The 19,481-nt window shown below is 39.5% G+C and overlaps 2 protein-coding genes across 2 annotated transcripts; one reads left to right on the top strand and one right to left on the bottom strand.

The window, feature by feature from the left end:
- Positions 11,693-13,361, top strand: LOC107610765. The gene is made up of 3 exons (XM_016312768.1): positions 11,693-12,008; positions 12,152-12,751; positions 12,862-13,361. The coding sequence occupies exons 1-3, from the start codon at positions 11,693-11,695 to the stop codon at positions 13,359-13,361; spliced, it is 1,416 nt and encodes a 471-aa protein (XP_016168254.1).
- LOC107610764 (protein MAIN-LIKE 1-like) lies at positions 15,408-16,242 on the bottom strand. The gene is made up of 2 exons (XM_016312767.1): positions 15,572-16,242; positions 15,408-15,477 (listed from the first exon to the last, which is right to left on the bottom strand). Exons 1-2 carry the CDS (start codon positions 16,240-16,242, stop codon positions 15,408-15,410), a joined length of 741 nt encoding a protein of 246 aa, XP_016168253.1.

The raw sequence follows: 19,481 nt of genomic DNA, 5'->3' as shown, positions 1-19,481 counted from the left end.
TATTTTTCGAAACGATTACCGACCCAACGGAGGGTCGTTCGCGAAGAAATAACAGAAATCGACCTGGAACGACTCGAAAATTAGATCGGAGTTGGAACTCGTGGGAACGAGTTGTAACGGAAGTTCTATTACGAACTAAGAGACAGGTAATTGTTACTTGAAGAATAATATTAGTTACAGAACTTCGAGGTGTATCGGTATACCACTGTGTGAACATTAGTGTATACCAGGGGAGGTGGCCCTAAAGTCAAAGGGCCCTTTATCGGACTCGGATCTCAATTTGTTGTCTTGGAAGATAGGACCAAGTTTCTGAGATCTACTGTTGAAAGACAGTACGGTGGAAAAACGAAAGAGAAACATTTCGAACCGTAAAAGCTTTCGTCACTCAGACTTAAGGAGATCGAGTAGTCGACCTCATTAGAAAAAAGAGGTCGATTAAACCGTAGTTCAAATCCTTAGACCAAAGGGTCATCCGAAACACGAGGTCAAGGTGCCTGTCTACCGTCCGGAATGGTATGTGTTCGATCATACCTCTCCAGGGATATTCTCAGAACTTACGACAAAACATTCGGATGTCTCGTAGTAGGTTCGAAGAGCGGGTTAGGACAGATGCCCACGAATGTCAGGCAAGGTCCTAAGAAAAATCAAGAGATAATCTCTGAAGTCGAACGGGCAAACAGACACCTACTATACCTCAACGGTGGAACACTGATTACGGTATGGCCTGGTATCGTCTCATTTCGATAAACAACGTCTTCACTCACGGGGGTAGTGATTAATCACGAGATCCTTGTGGTTTGGACGACTTCTATACAAAGACCTCCTTGAAGTCGTGACAGAATCATAGTAATCATCCACACCGTTACCGGAGATGGGTAAACCTATGTATCAGCTGACGGTGGTCTTATATTTATTTATTTATTTATTTATTTATTTATTTATTTATTTTTAATTATAAAAGTTTAATATAAATAATCTTCAAGGTAAAGAATCAATTGCATAAGTTCACAGGGTTACAGAAGGATTCAGAATACAAAACAGGGAGAAAGAGCTCACTGGCAAGAAAACGCCAGTAAGAGGTATATTTGGGCGTTAAACGCCAGAATAGGCACCATTTTGGGCGTTTAACGCCATACCTGCAGCATCCTGGGAGTTTAGAAAAATGCCGAGTGACGAAAGATTTCTGGCATTTAACGCTAGCCAGAAGGAACAGCTGGGCGTTAAACGCCCAAAACAGGCTACAAATGGGCGTTAAACGCCCAAAACAAGCAGCAGTTGGGCGTTTAACGCCAGGATTGTGGAGGGGAGGAGGTTTTTGTTCCCAACTTGATTTTTTTTCAAAATTTCATATCTCCATCCATTTTTCTTGCATAAACATGTTCCCATACTTTCATTTTTCAAACTTTTTCCAAAAAATTTTAAAATATCTTAATCCTAAAATTAAATCTTTCTCAATTCTTCTTCAACCTCTTCTTAAATCTTTTTCAAAACAAATCTATCTTTTTCAAAAAAAATTTCAAACTAATCAATATCTTTTTCAAATCTTCACAATATTTTTAGAACAAATCTATCTTTTTCAATTATCTTTCATATCTTTTCAATTTTAATTTACATCTTTTCCTATCTTACTTATCTTTTCCAAATCACATTTTCTATCACATCTTTTTAAAAGATTTTTGAAAACCCACCCTCCCTCTCCTTTAAATCTTCATTCGGCCTCCCCCCTTTCATCCACAAATTTGAACTTGGCTCTCCCTCTATCCCTCCCCTTTCTTTTCTTTTGCTTGAGGACAAGCAAACCTCTAAGTTTGGTGTGTTTATCCGGCCAATACCCACCAAGATCATGGCTCCTAAGGGAAAACAAACCAACTCAAGAGGCAAGAAAGAGAATATTCCAAAACCACTTTGGAATCAAGGGAAGTTCTTAACCAAAGAACATTCAGACCATTACTACAAAATAATGGGTCTAAGGCCAGTGATCCCGGAAGTTAAATTCGATCTGAAAGAAGACAAATATTCGGAGATCCAAGAGCAAATTCGAAACAGGAGCTGGGAAGTCCTAGCTAATCCTGAAACAAAGGTGGGAAGAAACATGGTCCAGGAATTCTACTCTAATCTGTGGCAAATAGACAGGCAGAGAATAGCTGGAACCGCATTCTACGACTATCGAACTCTGGTCAGAGGGAAGATTGTTCACACCCACCCTGACAAAATAAGGGAGATCTTTAAGCTGCCTCAACTGCAAGATGACCCAGACTCCTTTAATAGGAGAATGATGAGACCAAATCAGAACTTGGATAAAATCCTAGAGGACATATGCCTCCCTGGAGCCAAATGGACAACCAACACAAAGGGTGTCCCAAACCAACTCAAAAGAGGAGATCTCAAACCAGTCGCCAGAGGCTGGCTGGACTTTATTGGGCACTCTATACTGCCCACTAGCAACCGCTCTGAAGTCACCATCAAAAGATCAGTGATGATTCATTACATTATGCTGGAAAAAAAGTGGAAGTTCATCAGCTGATTTCTTGTGAGCTTTACAAAATTGCAAACAAGAACTCCAAAGATGCCAAATTGACTTATCCAAGCTTGATCTCTCTGTTATGCAAAGATGCTGGGGTAAAAATGGGAGTAGATGAGTATATCTCAGTTGAGCAACCAATCACAAAAAAAAATCAATGGAAGGACAAGTGCAGGATGACCCCATCAAGAGGAGAGCACAGGAGTTCCTCCCGGAAATTCCTCAAATTGAATATTGGGAGCACCTAGAAGCATCTGTCACCAAGTTGCAAGAAGCTGTGGACCAACTGAAGGAAGAGCAGCAAAATCAAAACAGCATGCTCTGCAAACTGCTTAGGGAACAAGAAGAGCAAGGGCATGAACTGAAAGAGCTGAAGCGCCAGAAGCTATCTCTTGAAGAGCCAAGCACCCCACAGACTAAAGAGGCATCTACCTCCCAAAGCAAAGGTTGTTGAGTCCTAACTCTGTGATAACCTTTTATCTATTTTATAAGTACATGAGTATTAGAATTAGAGTCATTTGTCTTTATATCTTTAATTTCCTTTCTTTTATTACTAATTGTCTACTTTTTATGCCTATTTTATATTATTTCTATTAAATAATAAATAAAGATTAGAGTCTATGCCTTAAAGTTATGAATGTCCTATGAATCTATTACCCTTCTTAAATGAAAAATGTTTTAATTACAAAAGAACAAGAAGTACATAATTTCGAATTCATCCTTGAAATTAGTTTAATTATTTTGATGTGGTGACAATACTTTTTGTTCTCTGAATGAATGCTTGAACAGTGCATATGTCTTTTGAATTTGTTGTTTATGAATGTTAAAATTGTTGGCTCTTGAAGAATAATGAAAAAGGAGAAATGTTATTTGATAATCTGAAAAATCATAAAATTGATTCTTGAAGCAAGAAAAAGCAGTGAATAAACAAAAGCTTGCGAAAAAAAAAGAGAAAGAAAAAGAAAAAGCAAGTAGAAAAAGCCAAAAGCTCTTTAAACCAAAAGGCAAGAGCAAAAAGCCAATAGCCCTTAAAACCAAAAGGAAAGGGTAAAAAGGATCCAAGGCTTTGAGCATTAATGGATAGGAGGGCCTAAAGGAATAAAATCCTGGCCTAAGCGGCTAAACCAAGCTGTCCCTAATCATGTGCTTGTGGCGTGAAGGTGTCAAGTGAAAACTTGAGACTGAGCAGTTAAAGTCGAGGTCCAAAGCAAAAACAAAGTGTGCTTAAGAACCCTGGACACCTCTAATTGGAGACTTTAGCAAAACTGAGTCACAATCTAAAAAGGTTCACCCAATTATGTGTCTGTAGCATTTATGTATCCGGTGGTAATACTGGAAAACAAAGTGCTTAGGGCCACGGCCAAGACTCATAAAGTAGCTGTGTTCAAGAATCAACATACTGAACTATGAGAATCAATAACACTATCTGAATTATGAGTTCCTATAGATGCCAATCATTCTTAACTTCAAGGGATAAAGTGAGATGCCAAAACTGTTCAGAGGCAAAAAGCTACTAGTCCCGCTCATTTCATTGGAGCTAAGTTTCATTGATATTTTGGAGTTTATAGTATATTCTCTTCTTTTTATCCTATTTGATTTTCAGTTTCTTGGGGACAAGCAACAATTTAAGTTTGGTGTTGTGATGAACGGATAATTTATACGTTTTTTGGCATTGTTTTTACATAGTTTTTAGTATGATTTGATTAGTTTTTAGTATATTTTTATTAGATTTTAAGCAAAATTCACATTTCTGAAATTTACTATGAGTTTGTGTGTTTTTCTGTGATTTCAGGTATTTTCTGGCTGAAATTGAGGGACCTGAGCAAATTCTGATTCAGAGGCTGAAAAAGGACTGCAGATGCTGTTGGATTCTGACCTCCCTGCACTCGAAATGGATTTTTTGGAGCTAAAGAAACCCAAATTGCGCGCTCTTAATTGTGTTGGAAAGTAGACATCCAGGGCTTTCCAGCAATATATAATAGTCTATATTTTGCTCAAGGATAATTGACGTAAACTGGCGTTCAACGCCAGTTCCATGCTGCATTCTGGCGTTACACGCCAGAAACAGGTTACAAGTTGGAGTTAAACGCCCAAAACAGGTTATAACCTGGCGTTTAACTCCAAAAACAGCCTAGGCACATGTAAAGCTCAATTCTCAGCCCCAGCACACATCAAGTGGGCCCCGAAAGTGGATTTCTGCACTATCTATCATAGTTTATTCATTTTCTGTAAACCTAGGTTACTAGTTTAGTATTTAAACAACTTTTAGAGATTTATTTTGTACCTCATGACATTTTCACGTTTTACATTGTATCTCTATGGCATGAGTCTCTAAACTCCATGATTGGGGGTGAGGAGCTCTGCTGTGTCTCGATGAATTAATGCAATTACTTCTGTTTTCTATTCAAATACGCTTGTTTCCGTTATAAGATATTCACTCGCACTTAACCATGATGAATGTGATGATCCGTGACACTCATCACCATTCTCAAACTATGAACGCGTGCCTGACAACCACTTTCGTTCTACCTTAGATTGAGTGTGTATCTCTTTGATTCCTGGTTCACGAGTTTGATTGCATCTCCTGACAACAGAGCATTCGAATCCGTGAGATCAGAGTCTTCGTGGTATAGGCTAGAATTATTGGCGGCCATTCCTGAGATCCGGAAAGTCTAAACCTTGTCTCTGGTATTTCGAGTAGGATCTGGGATGGGATGACTATGACGAGCTTCAAACTCATGAGTGCTGGGCGTAGTGACAGACGCAAAAGGATCAATGGATCCTATTCCAACATGAGTGAGAACCGACAGATGATTAGCCGTGTGGTGACAGCATATTTGGACCATTTTCACTGAGAGGACGGATGGTAGCCACTAACAACGGTGATCCACCAACATACAGCTTGCCATGGAAGGAGTCTTGTGTGCGTGAAGAAGAAGACAGCAGGAAAACAAAGATTCAGAAGACAGAGCATCTCCAAAACCTCAATCTGTTCTCCATTACTGCACAACAAGTAACCTTTAATTCATGTTATTTAGTTTTCATAACAAAATTAATTTTTATTATTAATCTCCTGACTAAGATTTACAAGATAACCATTGATTGCTTCAAGCCAACAATCTCCGTGGGATCGACCCTTACTCACGTAAGGTATTACTTGGACGACCCAGTGCACTTGCTAGTTAGTGGTACGAGTTGTGAAAAGTGTGAATCACGATTTCGTGCACCACACAACTCTCGGGAAAATGTATGAATGTGAAAAGCATGTTTTCACTCTTAAGCGCAAATTAGGAGACAATCATGAAACCATGCTATTTTAGTTGATAAATGTGGAAAAGGGTGATAAAATCCCCTAAATTCAGCATAGGATACACCCCCAAATAGCGGTGCATCACATGGCTCCAACAATAGTTCTCAACCCACTTTTGCCTTAACTCACCGCTGCTTCTACTTTTTTGGGGCGGTGGAACATGTAGGTAAAGTCGATGATGATGACGATGATAATAATGGGATTTTGAGTCTTCGCTCGTCGTCGAATTTTTTGGATGTGATGAAGATGAGAGTTTTTTGGATGGTCCAATTTTCTTTGCGGTATTCTTTGGTTAAGGAGATGGAAGAGGAGGGAGATGGAGAAGGGGGTAGTGGCCAGTGGGATGGCGGTGGATTGGTGGATGAAGGGAAAGTGAGGAGAAGGATAGTGGTGATTGTGCTAATAACTAGGGTGAGAAAAAGAGAAAGATGGAAGAAGGGGATGGGGGATTTAGTGATAATCAAATTGAGGAGGAGGAAGAAAGGGGGTTTGTTTAAAACGGTGTCGTTTAGACACAAACTGTAAAATCACGTCGTTTTATCGTGCCATGTCATCTCTCCAGTAACGAAAATAGATGGAAAGACTAACTTGAGTCACGCCTTAAAGTTTCAGGGTACAATTTGGGTCAATTAAAAATTGAAGAGCTAAATTAAATAGGAGTTGAAATTTCAAAGACCTTTTTAAATATTAACTCCCAAAAATAGCCTTCAAATTGGCAATTTGGTCCAAAAGATCTTCATTCTACTTTGTGTTGTATAGATACTGATACGGATACAAAAAATAATATTATATCCAGAAATATAGATACACATACTTTAAATTTTTATAAGAGATAGAGATAGAGTGAGTCCCACATTAAAGAAAGTAAGGAAGAGTGAGGAATTTATAAGATGAGAGACCCAATAACTTACTACCTTAAGGTTTTGAGTTGGATGTGGTGTCTTTTCATCTTATGTTCTCTCACTTGATTCTTTTCCGAAATCTCTTCGGTGGTCAAGAGCTCCCCACAGTGGCCCAACAGTCCAAATGTGTTTGGAAAAGAATTTCTTATTTTTTATTAAAACACGGTTGAACACAAAAGACACACATGTCAGACGATGAACGTCGTGTCTGAAATGTGTCTGATATGCGGATACGACAACTCAATCAAGTGTAGATTGCACTACTTTTAATTTCTCATATTCAAAAAGATACATCTAGTTATACTACTTTTGAGCTTAACTCTAATATATCTGATGCAAATAATTTTGAAAAACTTGAATAGAATAAAAATTTATTAGGATACAAGCATCAAATATAAAATTTTTTTAGGAGTAATTTGAGTATTTACTAAATTTTTTTTAAGAACAGATAAGTTCTCACCTTAGACATATAAATAAGACTGATTTTCAAACATATAAAGTATGAATAAATAGTCAAATTAGTCGACTAAATCCTCAAAGTGGTCTTCCAGATTCGGCTCGTACACCAATTATATCCCTGAGTTTCCAATTGCACTATTTTGGATCTCGATATTGAACTCTGAGCTCCATAAAAGTCCTCAGGCCCATTTTTGGCATGACTCGGCAGCTGAGATGATGAGCTGGCACAGTCACTACCACTCTGGCATTAATAACGGCTAGGTGACGTGGAAAGGAGGTGTTGATCCTCCATAGCAGTCCTTGTTAGCATTTATAAACCCTAGAACCCATCTTCTTCTTATACCTCTTCTTCTAATTTGTTTCTTCTATATTCTTGTTGTTCTTCTTACTCTTTTTCCAAGTCTCAACGAAACTTTTGCAAACATGTGCCAAATGATAGGGGCTTAGTCACGCAACAGGGAGCTCGAGCCACTTGTCTTCAACCACGAACTGGACAAGTAGAATTTTCATCCAAATCAAGTACAATTGCACACGTTAACTCAATGAGCATCACTATTTCCAAAATTCAACAGTTTTCATATCATGTATAGTGAAGAAAAAGTTTATCCCCTATTCCATTAACTAAAAATAGAGCATCTCATCCTAACAAAACAACAAATGAAACCCTAAACCTTCTAACAATGATGAAAAATTTCCAACTACCAACAAACAATAAAAACCAACAAGCACCCTTCAATCATCAATGGTTAGTAAAAAATAATAAAAATAAAAAAAATTGCCACTGTTTACTAACTTCGCTAACGATGACAGTGTTGCCTCCTCTTGTCACACGCACTCAGTAAACTCAATGGAGACACCAGTAATAACATACAGATCCTTGAAATCGCCAACCACATCACCATACTAATCCTTCGCCATTGTTAGAAGAATAGAGAGACGAGGTATTGAGTGTTGTAGAAAAGAAGGAAAAGAGTTGTGAATGATCTGAATACATATGCCTTCACGTTTTGTTTACCTCATGCACCCTAAACGGCAACGTTTTGGTCTTGTTGGGTGCCAAAACCCTAAAGGACGTCGTCCCTTACATCTAGCGTGGAGTGACTGTGCCACAAAAAAGGTTCCTCTCAATTTTTTTGTAAAGTGTGATCTCTCACCAGTCACCATTTAATATCTTTTCTCATATGTTTTCTCTTGGTCCCACTTAAAGAGTGTATGGTAAGAGATCACATTTTACAAAAAAATTGAGAGAAAAAAATTGAGAGGATCCATTTTCGTTGTGCCACATCAGCTCTCCAATCTGCTGAGTCATGTCGAAAATGGGTCTAAGGACTTTTATGGAGTCCGGAGTTCAATTTCGTGGTCCAAAATAGTGCAATTAGGAACTCAGAGGTACAATTGGTGCACAAGCCGAATCTAGGAGACCACTTTGGGAATTTAGTCCGAATTAGTTCTCGAAAAATCACTCATTCTCTACATTAGTCGCCGAAAGATTTATTTTAATCAAATTCGTCCTTCAAATATTTTAAGTTAGTCATTTTAGTCCTTGCGTCACTTTCGTTGCTAATGATGTCAAAATTTGTTGACATAACACGTTAAGTAACACCACAACACGCACCTAATAGTCCTAACTAGCGGCTAACATGATTAATTTATAAAATTACATCAAATTAATCCCAAATTGAGGGATTCCAATGCCTCAAGTTCTTCTCTCAATTAGGTTTTGATTTGATCTCATTTCATAAACTTATCATGTTAATAGTCAATTAAGACTCTTATGTGTGTGTTGTAGTATCACTTAACGTGCCACATTAATAAATTTTGGCACCATCAACAAAAAAATAACAGAAGAACTAACTCGATTAATTTAAAAATTTTAAATGACGAATTTGATTAAAAAAAATTTTGGAAACTAATTTGAAGAGCGAATGATCTTTCAAGAACAAATTTGACCATCATTCCTAAAAAAAATATCCTTTTGGATAGAAAAAATAGACAAAAGTACCCCTGGATTTTTACATGGTGGACAGATGTACTCCTAAATTTTTTTAATGAGTCATTTGTACATACCAAAATAAAACTCTGTTGTCAATTCTACCCTTCCATGGCCTGAGTAATTTTTTCGGCGGTGGTGGAGGCTAGGTGGCACAGTATTGTGTGATGTGGCCAATTTGGGGTGACACAGTAGAAAATAGAATTATTACATTATTAAATTTGTTGAAATAAATATAAAAAAAATGACATAATGGAACCACTGTTCATCCTCTTCCTTCTCCAATTCTTTCGAACCCTAAGAACCCGGTGAAAAAAAATTCTTCCTTCATTCTCTTCATTTTCCTTTATACATCTTCTTCCTGTCTATCGTAATAGGGGTTTGAAAACTCTAATGTATCAAAATATCACACTCTCAACGAAGGAAGAATATACCTCATGTTTGTGCCAGTGGTTGTGGTGGTTTGTCTTCTGTGCCAAAAAATAGTAAGAAGAAGAAGTTCAACTACAACAATGACAAGTGTCTGCATGGACTTGACGCAGTGGTGCTTGAATCTGCTACAGAGTAGAACCCTGGAAGATTTTTTTGTTGTCCGTTATGGGAGGTATGTGAATTCTGATTTTGTTTATGATGACAAATGCTGTGAATCTTATGTGAAATGGTTGAAATTATCGTCAGATTCATGATGCAGAAAGTTGAATTGAGGTGTGATTATTTCATTTGGGCTGATGAAGTTGTTGATGTTAGAAGAGATTGTGGGATTCAGGAGCAGAGTAAAGAAAGCAAATGGAGGTCTGCAGAAGAAAACAACTGGAAGGTAGAAGAAGAAATGAAGAAGATGTTGCAGATAATTGATGGGATTAATCAAGAGTTGAAGAGCATTAAAAAATAGATGCAGTATGTTCTTAGGATTCGAAGGAATTGGATAATGAAGAGGATGAACAGTGGTTCTATTATGCCATTTTCTTATATTTATTTCAACAAATTTAATAATGTAATAATTCAATTTTCTAATGTGTCACCCCAAATTAGCCACATTACATAATACCGCGCCACCTGGCCTCCCCACCGTCGGAAAAATTACTCAAATCACGGAAGAGTAGAATTGACAACAAAATTTTAATTTGGTGTGTACAAATAACTCATTAAAAAATTTAGAAGTATATCTGTCCACCATATAAAATTCGGGTGTACTTTTATCTATTTTTCTTTTTGGATATAACACACTGCATCAAAGACAAATGGTGAACGACGTGAATCAACACGATATTCACATTCGACGTGGTATGACACAAACATTGCGAGCTTGTTGCTTTTGGTAATGTCACTGCACCCATTTTTTTGCTATGGAGTGAGCGTGTCACTGCACCACAGGTTCATGAAAGTGCCGTGTTTTAAAGACATCAAAGTGCTAATATGAAATGGGAAATTCTATGCTGCCTATCAATTGTTGCCTAATTTTTGCCTAGCTTACCTTTTATGGTAAGTTTTGAATTTTTAAAAATAATTTATTTTTATATCTTTTAAATTAAATATTGATTTTTAACCCTTTTTAGTAGATAGACATCACTTTTTAGACACCATAGCATTCACCAATATGAAATTCACAATATCAAAACAAAAGGCATTTTTTGTTTTTATTTCAAGTTAACACACTTCTTTACTTTTGAAAGAGGTATAAGTGTAACACCCATCCATGTGATTCCAGAGTCAATTGTAATAAGCTAGACTTCGAAAAATCATAGCCTAAAAGGCTAAGCTATTATAGTGAAAAAGTCTCAAGTCTTAGGATTTTTTTTAGATAAATAAAATAAATATTTTATTTACCGAAATAGGCTCAAGAATTTCAATATGGGAAAGAAGGTGGTGATTTGGCCAGAAATGGGGGAACAATGTGTATTACCCAATTGTGGACGTCTGAGATGCATGGTCAACACGCAGGGGGTGTGTTGACTGCTACAAGTGGCGGCGAGAAGATACGTGGCGCCATCTGATTCGTCGGAGATGGACCACGCGGGAGGCGTGATGACTCAGCACACTGGGGGCGAGATGACGTGGCATAGCTTGAGTGGCACACGGAGGCATCACGTGGGGGGCGTGCTGACGTGGCACGTGGGGGGGCGTGCTGACACGTGGCTTAATGTGATTGGCTGAGGCAATCAACACGTGGGGGGGCGTAGTGAATGCTTCTCTCTATATAAGGAAGTGCTCGGGTCCATTTCATTCTGAGGAAGAGTGTGTGAGTGTTCTTTGAGTGTGTTTCTAGTGTAATGGAGGGTACCGCAAACTTGGTGGTGTATCACGACAGTGAGATAATACGTAATACTCATGAGGGAGTGAGGTTTGTGTGCCAGAATCCGTTTTCGTATGTGGTTCCATGCACCATGACGTTAATGGAGCTTCAAAACGATCTCTGTCAAAGTATTGAGAAAGGTACGTTAATGAGAGTGAACAGAATTCTGTACTAGAATCCGATTGTAGTTTTTGGTGGTCTAATATAGTTTGATACCATGCCAATCACTGACGAAGTGACTATGCAGAATATGTTTCAAATTCACCGGCAGACTCAGATGCGACAGCCACAGATTGAGCTGTATGTTGAATTTGAAACCGTAGAGGCGGAAGGGATTCAAAATGATTTAGAGGTGGAGGATGATAAAGCTACAGTATACGAGGGAATGAATAGTGACAGCGAAGAGGACTTCAAAGCCACTTATGAAGCCGGCGACGAAGACGAGGATGGTGATGTGGGAGTTGAGACAGCAGTGGATAATGTAGTGGTTCACCCCTCGATTAGTCAACCGATGAACGTGCCACCTTTTATGCGTGAGTTGGATCTCGACGTCATGCATGCACCGGAGTTTCCGAATATTCAAACATAGGTACGTGATGACTGAATAATACATTTTTTTTTATCTATACTTTGGAGTTTGGATTGATTAATAAATGATGATGGGCACTTTCTGTAGGCGTTGCTGATCCTGAGGACGGAGAATTTTGGATTGGTATGGAATACAGTTCTAGAAAGTGGGTCGTGGTAGCAATTAGAAGTTACACTATCGCTAGAGGAGTTGACTACGACGTGTATGAGTCTGAGCCACAGACGTTCTATGCAAAATGCAAGATGTATGGGCATGGGTGCGATTGGCTTATCCGAGCTAGCTTGATACGGAAAAAAGGTTGTTGGGAGATACACAGATACAACGGTAGGCACACGTGCACAACGGGAGTGATTTCGCAAGATCATTCCATGTTGGACTCGGATACAGTTGCTGAGGCTATATGGCCATTGGTCGAGACTGACCCGTCCATCAAGGTGAAATATATAATAGCCGAAGTCCAGTCAAGGTTCAACTATACCATCAGTTACCGAAAGGCTTGGTTGGCAAAGCAGAAGTCCATAGCAAAAGTTTTTGATGATTGGGAGGAGAGTGTCCAAGCCTTGCCATGGTGGCTCTCGGTTATGGTTCAGAAGATGCCTGAGTTAGTTGTCCAAATAGAAACACGCCCACTGTACAATGGGAATGAGGAGGCGCAAGGGGTAAAAATACTGCATCGCATATTTTGGAGTTTCAATCCATGCATTAGGGCATTTAGGTATTGCAAGTCCCTAGTTCAAGTTGACGGCACACACCTATATTGAAAGTACAAAGGTACATTTCTGGTCGCTGTTGCACAGGATGGGAACCAGAACATTATGCTTATCGCTTTGCCTTGGTGGAAGGGGAGACAGCTGATGCGTGGCACTTCTTTCTTAGGAATCTGCGAATGTATGTTGTCAGAAAAGATGGTGTGGGAATGATCTCAGACCAGCGTGAGTCAATTTGGGCAGCAGTAAATCGTTCCGGAGGTAACTGGCAACCTCCAAGAGCATGGTGGATATTTTGTATAAGGCACATCGGCAGCAACTTCTTACGAGTATTCAAAGTCCCTCACTTGCAAAAGCTTGTGGTCAACATTGGGTATTCAAGAACGGTGGAGGAGTATAACATCAACTATAAGAGGCTCCAAGAGCGAGGCGAGGCATATGCCAGGTGGTGCAACGCCATTGGACTTAGACATTGGGTATTGGCATTCGACGAGGAACATCGATGGGGCCATTTGACGACGAACCTTGTCGAGTGCATTAACTCAGTGTTGAAGGGTGTCCGTAATTTACCTGTGTTGGCACTAGTTTGAGCAACATATTATCGGTTAAATGAACTTTTTATGCGGAAGAGTGCCGAGACTCACGAACGCAAGCGTGCTCGATATACTTATTCTGTATTCGCACAACAGCGGATAGAGGCAAATATGCAACAGGCTGGGAATATAGTTGTGCACCGTTTTGACAGATGGAATGAGGTATTTGAGGTGCGCGAAATGACTAGCAGAAAGGTGTTAGTTGTTGATCTTGCGCGACGGACGTGTGAGTGTGGGCACTTTCAGGTGGAACGAATACCATGTCGCCATGTTATTGCTTGCTGTGCTAACCAGCGTTTCGATTGGCAGCTGTATGTGCATGACGTGTACAAGATAACAGAGGTTCGTAAGGTATATAGATTCGAGTTCACACCGTTAGGTGATGCCCCACATTGGTCACTAATCCCGCCTTGAGGCGAACGTCGAAAGGTCACCCGAAATTGACCAGATACTTGAATGAAATGGACTCACGTGACATGCGTGGTCCTCGGATATGCCGTCTCTGTGGTGCTTAGGGTCATAGTCGGAGTCGATGTCCTCAGCGTGCTAGACCGAGTGATGCGGGGGAATGACTTTTATTTTCATTGTGTTTGTATTTCTAAATTTACATTTTGTTAGTTGAATTTTTTTTATCTTAGTCGTGTTTGTATTTTTAAATTTGAGATTATCCATTGCTGTTTAACACCAGGTTAATATTAACATTTACTGCCTTCCTGAAGCAAATATACAAATTTTTAACTACGAATAACATCGACCAACATACAGAACATTAAATACGAATTACATTAAATCTTAGGATTAAATCTAAAAACCCCAACCCAATGCTCACTTCCTACGAGCCATCCAGTTTAGTGCCTAACCCATCATGCCCTGACCTAGTCGCGACGGAGTATACCTATCAAGCAGATTTCGCCCCGTCCGTAGGTCATATGGGTGACCTGGAACTGAGTCATCCACACCTGGAGTGGCCGACCCACCCGCCTCTACCGGAGGGGCCGACCCACCTGCCTCTGCTGGAGCGGATGCACCGGGGTTGTACTCGTCAACAACTGTGTATGTCCGCTGAAGGAATCCACTATCACACGACACACCCTCTGACGTGTGGTCAGAAGCAGGACCCCGCAAACCATGGCTCATACCGACTGATGCCCCATGTGGATCAGCCAAACCTGACGGTGAATGCATAGCACTAAAATCTGACCAACCACCCAAACTAGCATTGGCCCAATTCTGTAGTTGCTGATCTCTGTGACCGCCGACAGAAAAGTCAAACCAATCATGACCGGATGGAATCATCAGTATGGGCTTATGCAACTGGCTGGACTGGCCCGGGTGGCTGTGCTGAGGGTGCTGGCTGTGCTGAGAGTGCTGAGAGTGGTGGCTGTGCCGAGAGTGGTCGCTATGCTGAGCGTGCTGAGAGTGGTGGCTGGACGCACTGTGATAACTGTGATGGCTACCATGACTCTGGTCCAGTGGCTGTGGTACATAATAAGGAAACGGCTCAAACATTGCATGCTGAGGTTGGACCTGAGATGCAGGTGGCTAAGGTGCAACTGGGCCCTCAGAAACATACTCCGACAATCTCAGCATATGTCTGAACGAGCCCACGTACCAATCCTGATACTCCATGATCGGTATAAAGTCCCAGGTCGGAAGGGGGTGCAAATCCCACAGCCGAGTGTTTCGCCTGTTGCCCTACTCCGCTATCCATACCCCATGCAAAATTGTCCAGTCATGAAGCTGCACTCTGCGAAGAGCCATGCAATGCTGGTCCAGTGGAATGTCCCTTGCTATTCGCGGGGGAGGCTGTGCGAACCCAAACTGACGCATCACTCGGTCCGTAGGGTGCCATTCGATACACTCGAACGACAACAACGGAGCAACGGTATCACACACATATGATCATTCCTTCGTACGGCCGCCACTCAAACTGCCACATATAATTCGTATGTCATAACCCTAACATTAATGTTTGGAACTAGGATTTACAAGAACCATAAATATTTACCTCCTGCATGTAGCATTTTCCACGCTGTGGTCCGTTCAATAACCACGCTTAAATCTCGCTACGGTCTTCGATAACCACGCTGTGGTCCCTTCCGAATGACTCCACCTGAAACATGATACATTGAAAAAATTTACATAAGTAACCGTAAATTAAACATGCATAGTAAATATAATCTCCAACAAGAACCATAAATATTTACCTCATGGCAACTGGTATCTCAGCAGGTGGAAGGGTATGTCTCGGTACGGGCGCAATACACGGCATTCGCTCCCATGCCCAAACAAACAACAGATTAAGAGGGCAATCCATCTCCTTCGTATCATATCGTGATGCACAGCATAGTGCTCTGTAAAGATGTGCGAGACATGCTGACCCCCAACTATAAGTATGGAGCTGCTCGAAATCGCGAAGCAACGGTAGATACTTTGCATGGGCGTATGCGGTCGACTTATCTGTGAATAGGGTCGACCCTAACATACAGAAAATCTGACATCTCACGTATCTCCTTATGGACTCTTCAGTGTCCAACGGCTCCGCATCTCTGATACGTTGAACCCAACCAAGCTTTATATAGGATTTTGAATTACCACTGAGTACTGGTTCACGTCCGAATATTGCCATGCTCTGACTCTGAACGAAGTCACTACTACTGTCAGTCCATCCACTAACAGGCTCTCCATCAATGGGTAAGCCAAATATATGAGCGACATCTTCCAATGTCACTGTAACTTCACCCATCGGCAACACAAAAGTGTGAGTCTCCGGCCTCCACCTTTCAACCAGAGCAGCTAATAAGGGGTGAAATCCTCTTATCACCCCAATCCTAGATACGTGATAGAATCCCGTGGCGCGTAAGTAGTTTTCGACCATCGAATTCCACGTCTGTGGCAGATCGAGCTTATGCACCAACAAATTTTTGTTAGGGAAAAAATATATTTTTTTATAAAATTTTTATTATATTATATAGCATAATATATATTTTATTATAGTATTTTTATAACATAAAATTAATCTAAAATTAACAAAAAAATTATATTCTAACATGTTAAATAACAAAAAATAACAGAAATTTAAATACACAATAAAAATATAATTTACCAACCTACATAAATTGGATGATCCAAATAGTTTATAATATGTTCCTCCGTAGCACTATAATTACGAACCATTTTTTAAAATAAATACAAAGTGATATATTTTTTTCCCCTATTTTCCCACCCTTTCTCTTTGTTTCCTGCAACCCCCCTTCCCCTCTTTGTGGAGCAGCAACCCCCTTCCCCTCTCTGATGGTGTAACGCAACTCTTCTTCTCTCCCACTAACACACTATTGTATATCAGATTGAACTTGGGGAGGCTCTTTATATAGAGCAACTTAGGCGACACTTGCTGTTTATTGGGGTGAGACATGTTCCCTGCATGGAGGCAGCGGTCAACACGCCCACCCCATGGTGTAGGCCACATTGGGAATCTGCGACACCAGCTCCACCACGCCCCCCGACGTGTTGCTGGGATGCTGACACGCTGCTGAGGAGCAGGGACACCACGCCCCCTGCGTGTTGACTGGCAGCTCCACCGCTTGGTAAATCACCCTACTCTCCAATATCCTGCCAAAACACCAACTTCTTTTCCAAAAGAAAAATAATTTCCGACCGAAATATACAATTTATAATATTTTTACAAAAATTTACCATATCTCGTTTACAGTGTAAAGGAGATAAGACACAAAACAATGTGATCGTATCACATTTATACACGTGGTGTGTAACGGCTTTATCTCGTTTACAGTGTAAATGAGATACGTGCACTCTTATTGCTTTTACACGATAAACGAGATAAGAGTGGAGAAGACCTATATATATGTATTTCGTTCACAGCGTCATTGGAGTCCTTATTACATCCATTTTTTCAACTTTTCTCTCACTTCTACCATTTTCTAATCATATTATCGAATTACTAGGAGATTATGGCGCGCACCAATGCACATGATGCGAATATCAACTGACTAAACGTGACATGGTACATCACTGAGACAGCCGATTTGAGGTTGGTGTTATTTTTTTTTTATGTTTATGTTAAAGCATACATGTGTAGCTATACTTAAAGTACTTTTATAGAAGTAGTGTGTAGTATATATTAGACAAATGAATATATTGTTAGCAATGGTTGAAATAATAGGGTATGATTTTAGATGTTAGTAAAATGAATTTGTTATTTAAATGTTTATTTAGGTTTGTTTTTCTTTAAACTATGTTATTAAGCATATGTTTATTAATTTAGTTATTAATTATTTAACTAAATATTTTTGGTTAACTTAATTAAGTAAGAAGATGTTTATAATTCTAGTTATTAATTATTTAAATAAATGATTTTATTTAAATTTGTTGTTACTTAAATTAAGTTATTAAGTTGATGGCTTACTTGTTATTACTTGTGCTAAACACGTATGCACTCCTCCAATCTTACAGACCTCCTTAACGAAATAATTTACACATAATATAACAGTGATAGATGATATTAATTACACCACAATTAAACGAGGCATCACCAATATCTGAGATTTTGTCGAAGGGCAACACAGAGACTTCACGGGCATCCAGCTATATATTGTTGGCAATAAATATGATACTTTAATCGGTCCGACTCCACTATTCGATACTCAACACTTCTGCGAATGTTGTAATTCTTCACATTCTGCATCACTACATCTCTACTTTTGAATATGTGGCCAACCCAAAATTTCACACCATCGTCTAAGTTGTAATCATCTTCATCCGTGTTGGAAAACAGAGTTTTCTCGTGCATTGCATCCAGATCCAACATTTGATAGTGATTGGATACAGCTGATAAGGCTGGAATTGGGTGCGGGACAAGAAGAAGATACCAAACTGATGCCTCCACCGGCGTCTCGGGTACAAACTCCTCGTCCTCATCATCTTCAGAAGAACCACTAATGTTGCTATCCGCAACATACTCCTCGTCAGATTCCTCACCATCCACATCCATATCTTCCACTGGACTCGCAACGTGTATCGGTAGTGGTGTGAGAGGTGAGTCGTCCTGCACAAAATCCGAGTGGCCAGATCCACCGCCACCAACCTCCGCAGAAAGCTCCATAACTTTTTCTGCCATGATTCTCCCATGAATGTCAAACATGAGGCGCACATGCTCGTCGCCATGGAGCCAAAATAGATGAAACCGAAAAACTCCATTTCCATCGGTGCTATTAACCTATATCCTACCCTTCCAATCCCTTTTCTCCTACTTCCACCAATGCTACTCAATATCAGACTCTTCAACTCGGACAAAGAACTAACTCGCCAGGTGCAATATAATGAAATTATCACACTTAAATATGACCTCGGTGTCACTGTTTCTCATACGGCAATTGGGATACACACTTACAACCACATATCCACCACCACAAGAAATTTTGGCTTATTTTTCGAAAAAAAAAACGGAAGTGAAGAAGAAGTGAGATGTTTGTGAAGAATACAAAGGGTTGCACATCCTTTTATAGCTGCTAAAAATTTGTCGTAATGTATTTCGTTTATACTGTAAACGTCATAATTCTTCACATATCTCGTTTACAGTGTAAACGAAATAAACACGTCTAGTGCTTCGTGCCTTATCTCGTTTACACTGTAAACGAGATAAGAGATACGATACAATTTTGTAAAAATGCTACAAATTATTTATTTTGGTAAATAAAATATTTATTTTATTTATTTAAAAAAACATCTCACAAAAGAGCTAGTTCTTAGCAAAAATGCAAGGATTCTTGTGAAAGAGAGAAAGCTGCTGAAATTTGTAACTCATTCGAAATTTGAAATGCTTATAAAAGGGACATATATATATATATATGAAATTTTTTAACTCTGTCTAACTTCCTAAAAAACAAATAGATAATATTTAATAAATTTTAAATATTTTATTTTTTATTTTAAACCATAGTTGTCAGAATCGAACCGGTGATCAAACCGATCAGACTATTAGATCACTGGGTTATTGGTTCAACCGGTGGATCACGGGTTGAACCGGTTGACCTGATCCTATATAAATAAAAAATAGTAAAAAATTTAAAATTAAAATTTAAAATACATATTTTTACT

Source organism: Arachis ipaensis, chromosome B08 (assembly GCF_000816755.2).
Source record: "Arachis ipaensis cultivar K30076 chromosome B08, Araip1.1, whole genome shotgun sequence".
Taxonomy (NCBI): domain Eukaryota; kingdom Viridiplantae; phylum Streptophyta; class Magnoliopsida; order Fabales; family Fabaceae; genus Arachis; species Arachis ipaensis.
The sequence above is the reverse complement of the archived record's forward strand: the minus strand, read 5'-3'. Positions and strand labels throughout refer to the sequence as shown.

Excerpts from the sequence above, each read along its gene's own strand:
- LOC107610765 (XM_016312768.1), top strand. The coding sequence starts at position 11,693 with ATGCCAATCACTGACGAAGTGACTATGCAGAATATGTTTCAAATTCAC. Across the intron at positions 12,009-12,151 it reads GAACGTGCCACCTTTTATGC|GCGTTGCTGATCCTGAGGAC; the intron begins GTGAGTTGGATC and ends CACTTTCTGTAG. Across the intron at positions 12,752-12,861 it reads ACTGCATCGCATATTTTGGA|GATGGGAACCAGAACATTAT; the intron begins GTTTCAATCCAT and ends GCTGTTGCACAG.
- LOC107610764 (XM_016312767.1), bottom strand. The coding sequence starts at position 16,242 with ATGGTCGAAAACTACTTACGCGCCACGGGATTCTATCACGTATCTAGG. Across the intron at positions 15,478-15,571 it reads GAGATACCAGTTGCCATGAG|GTGGAGTCATTCGGAAGGGA; the intron begins GTAAATATTTAT and ends ATCATGTTTCAG.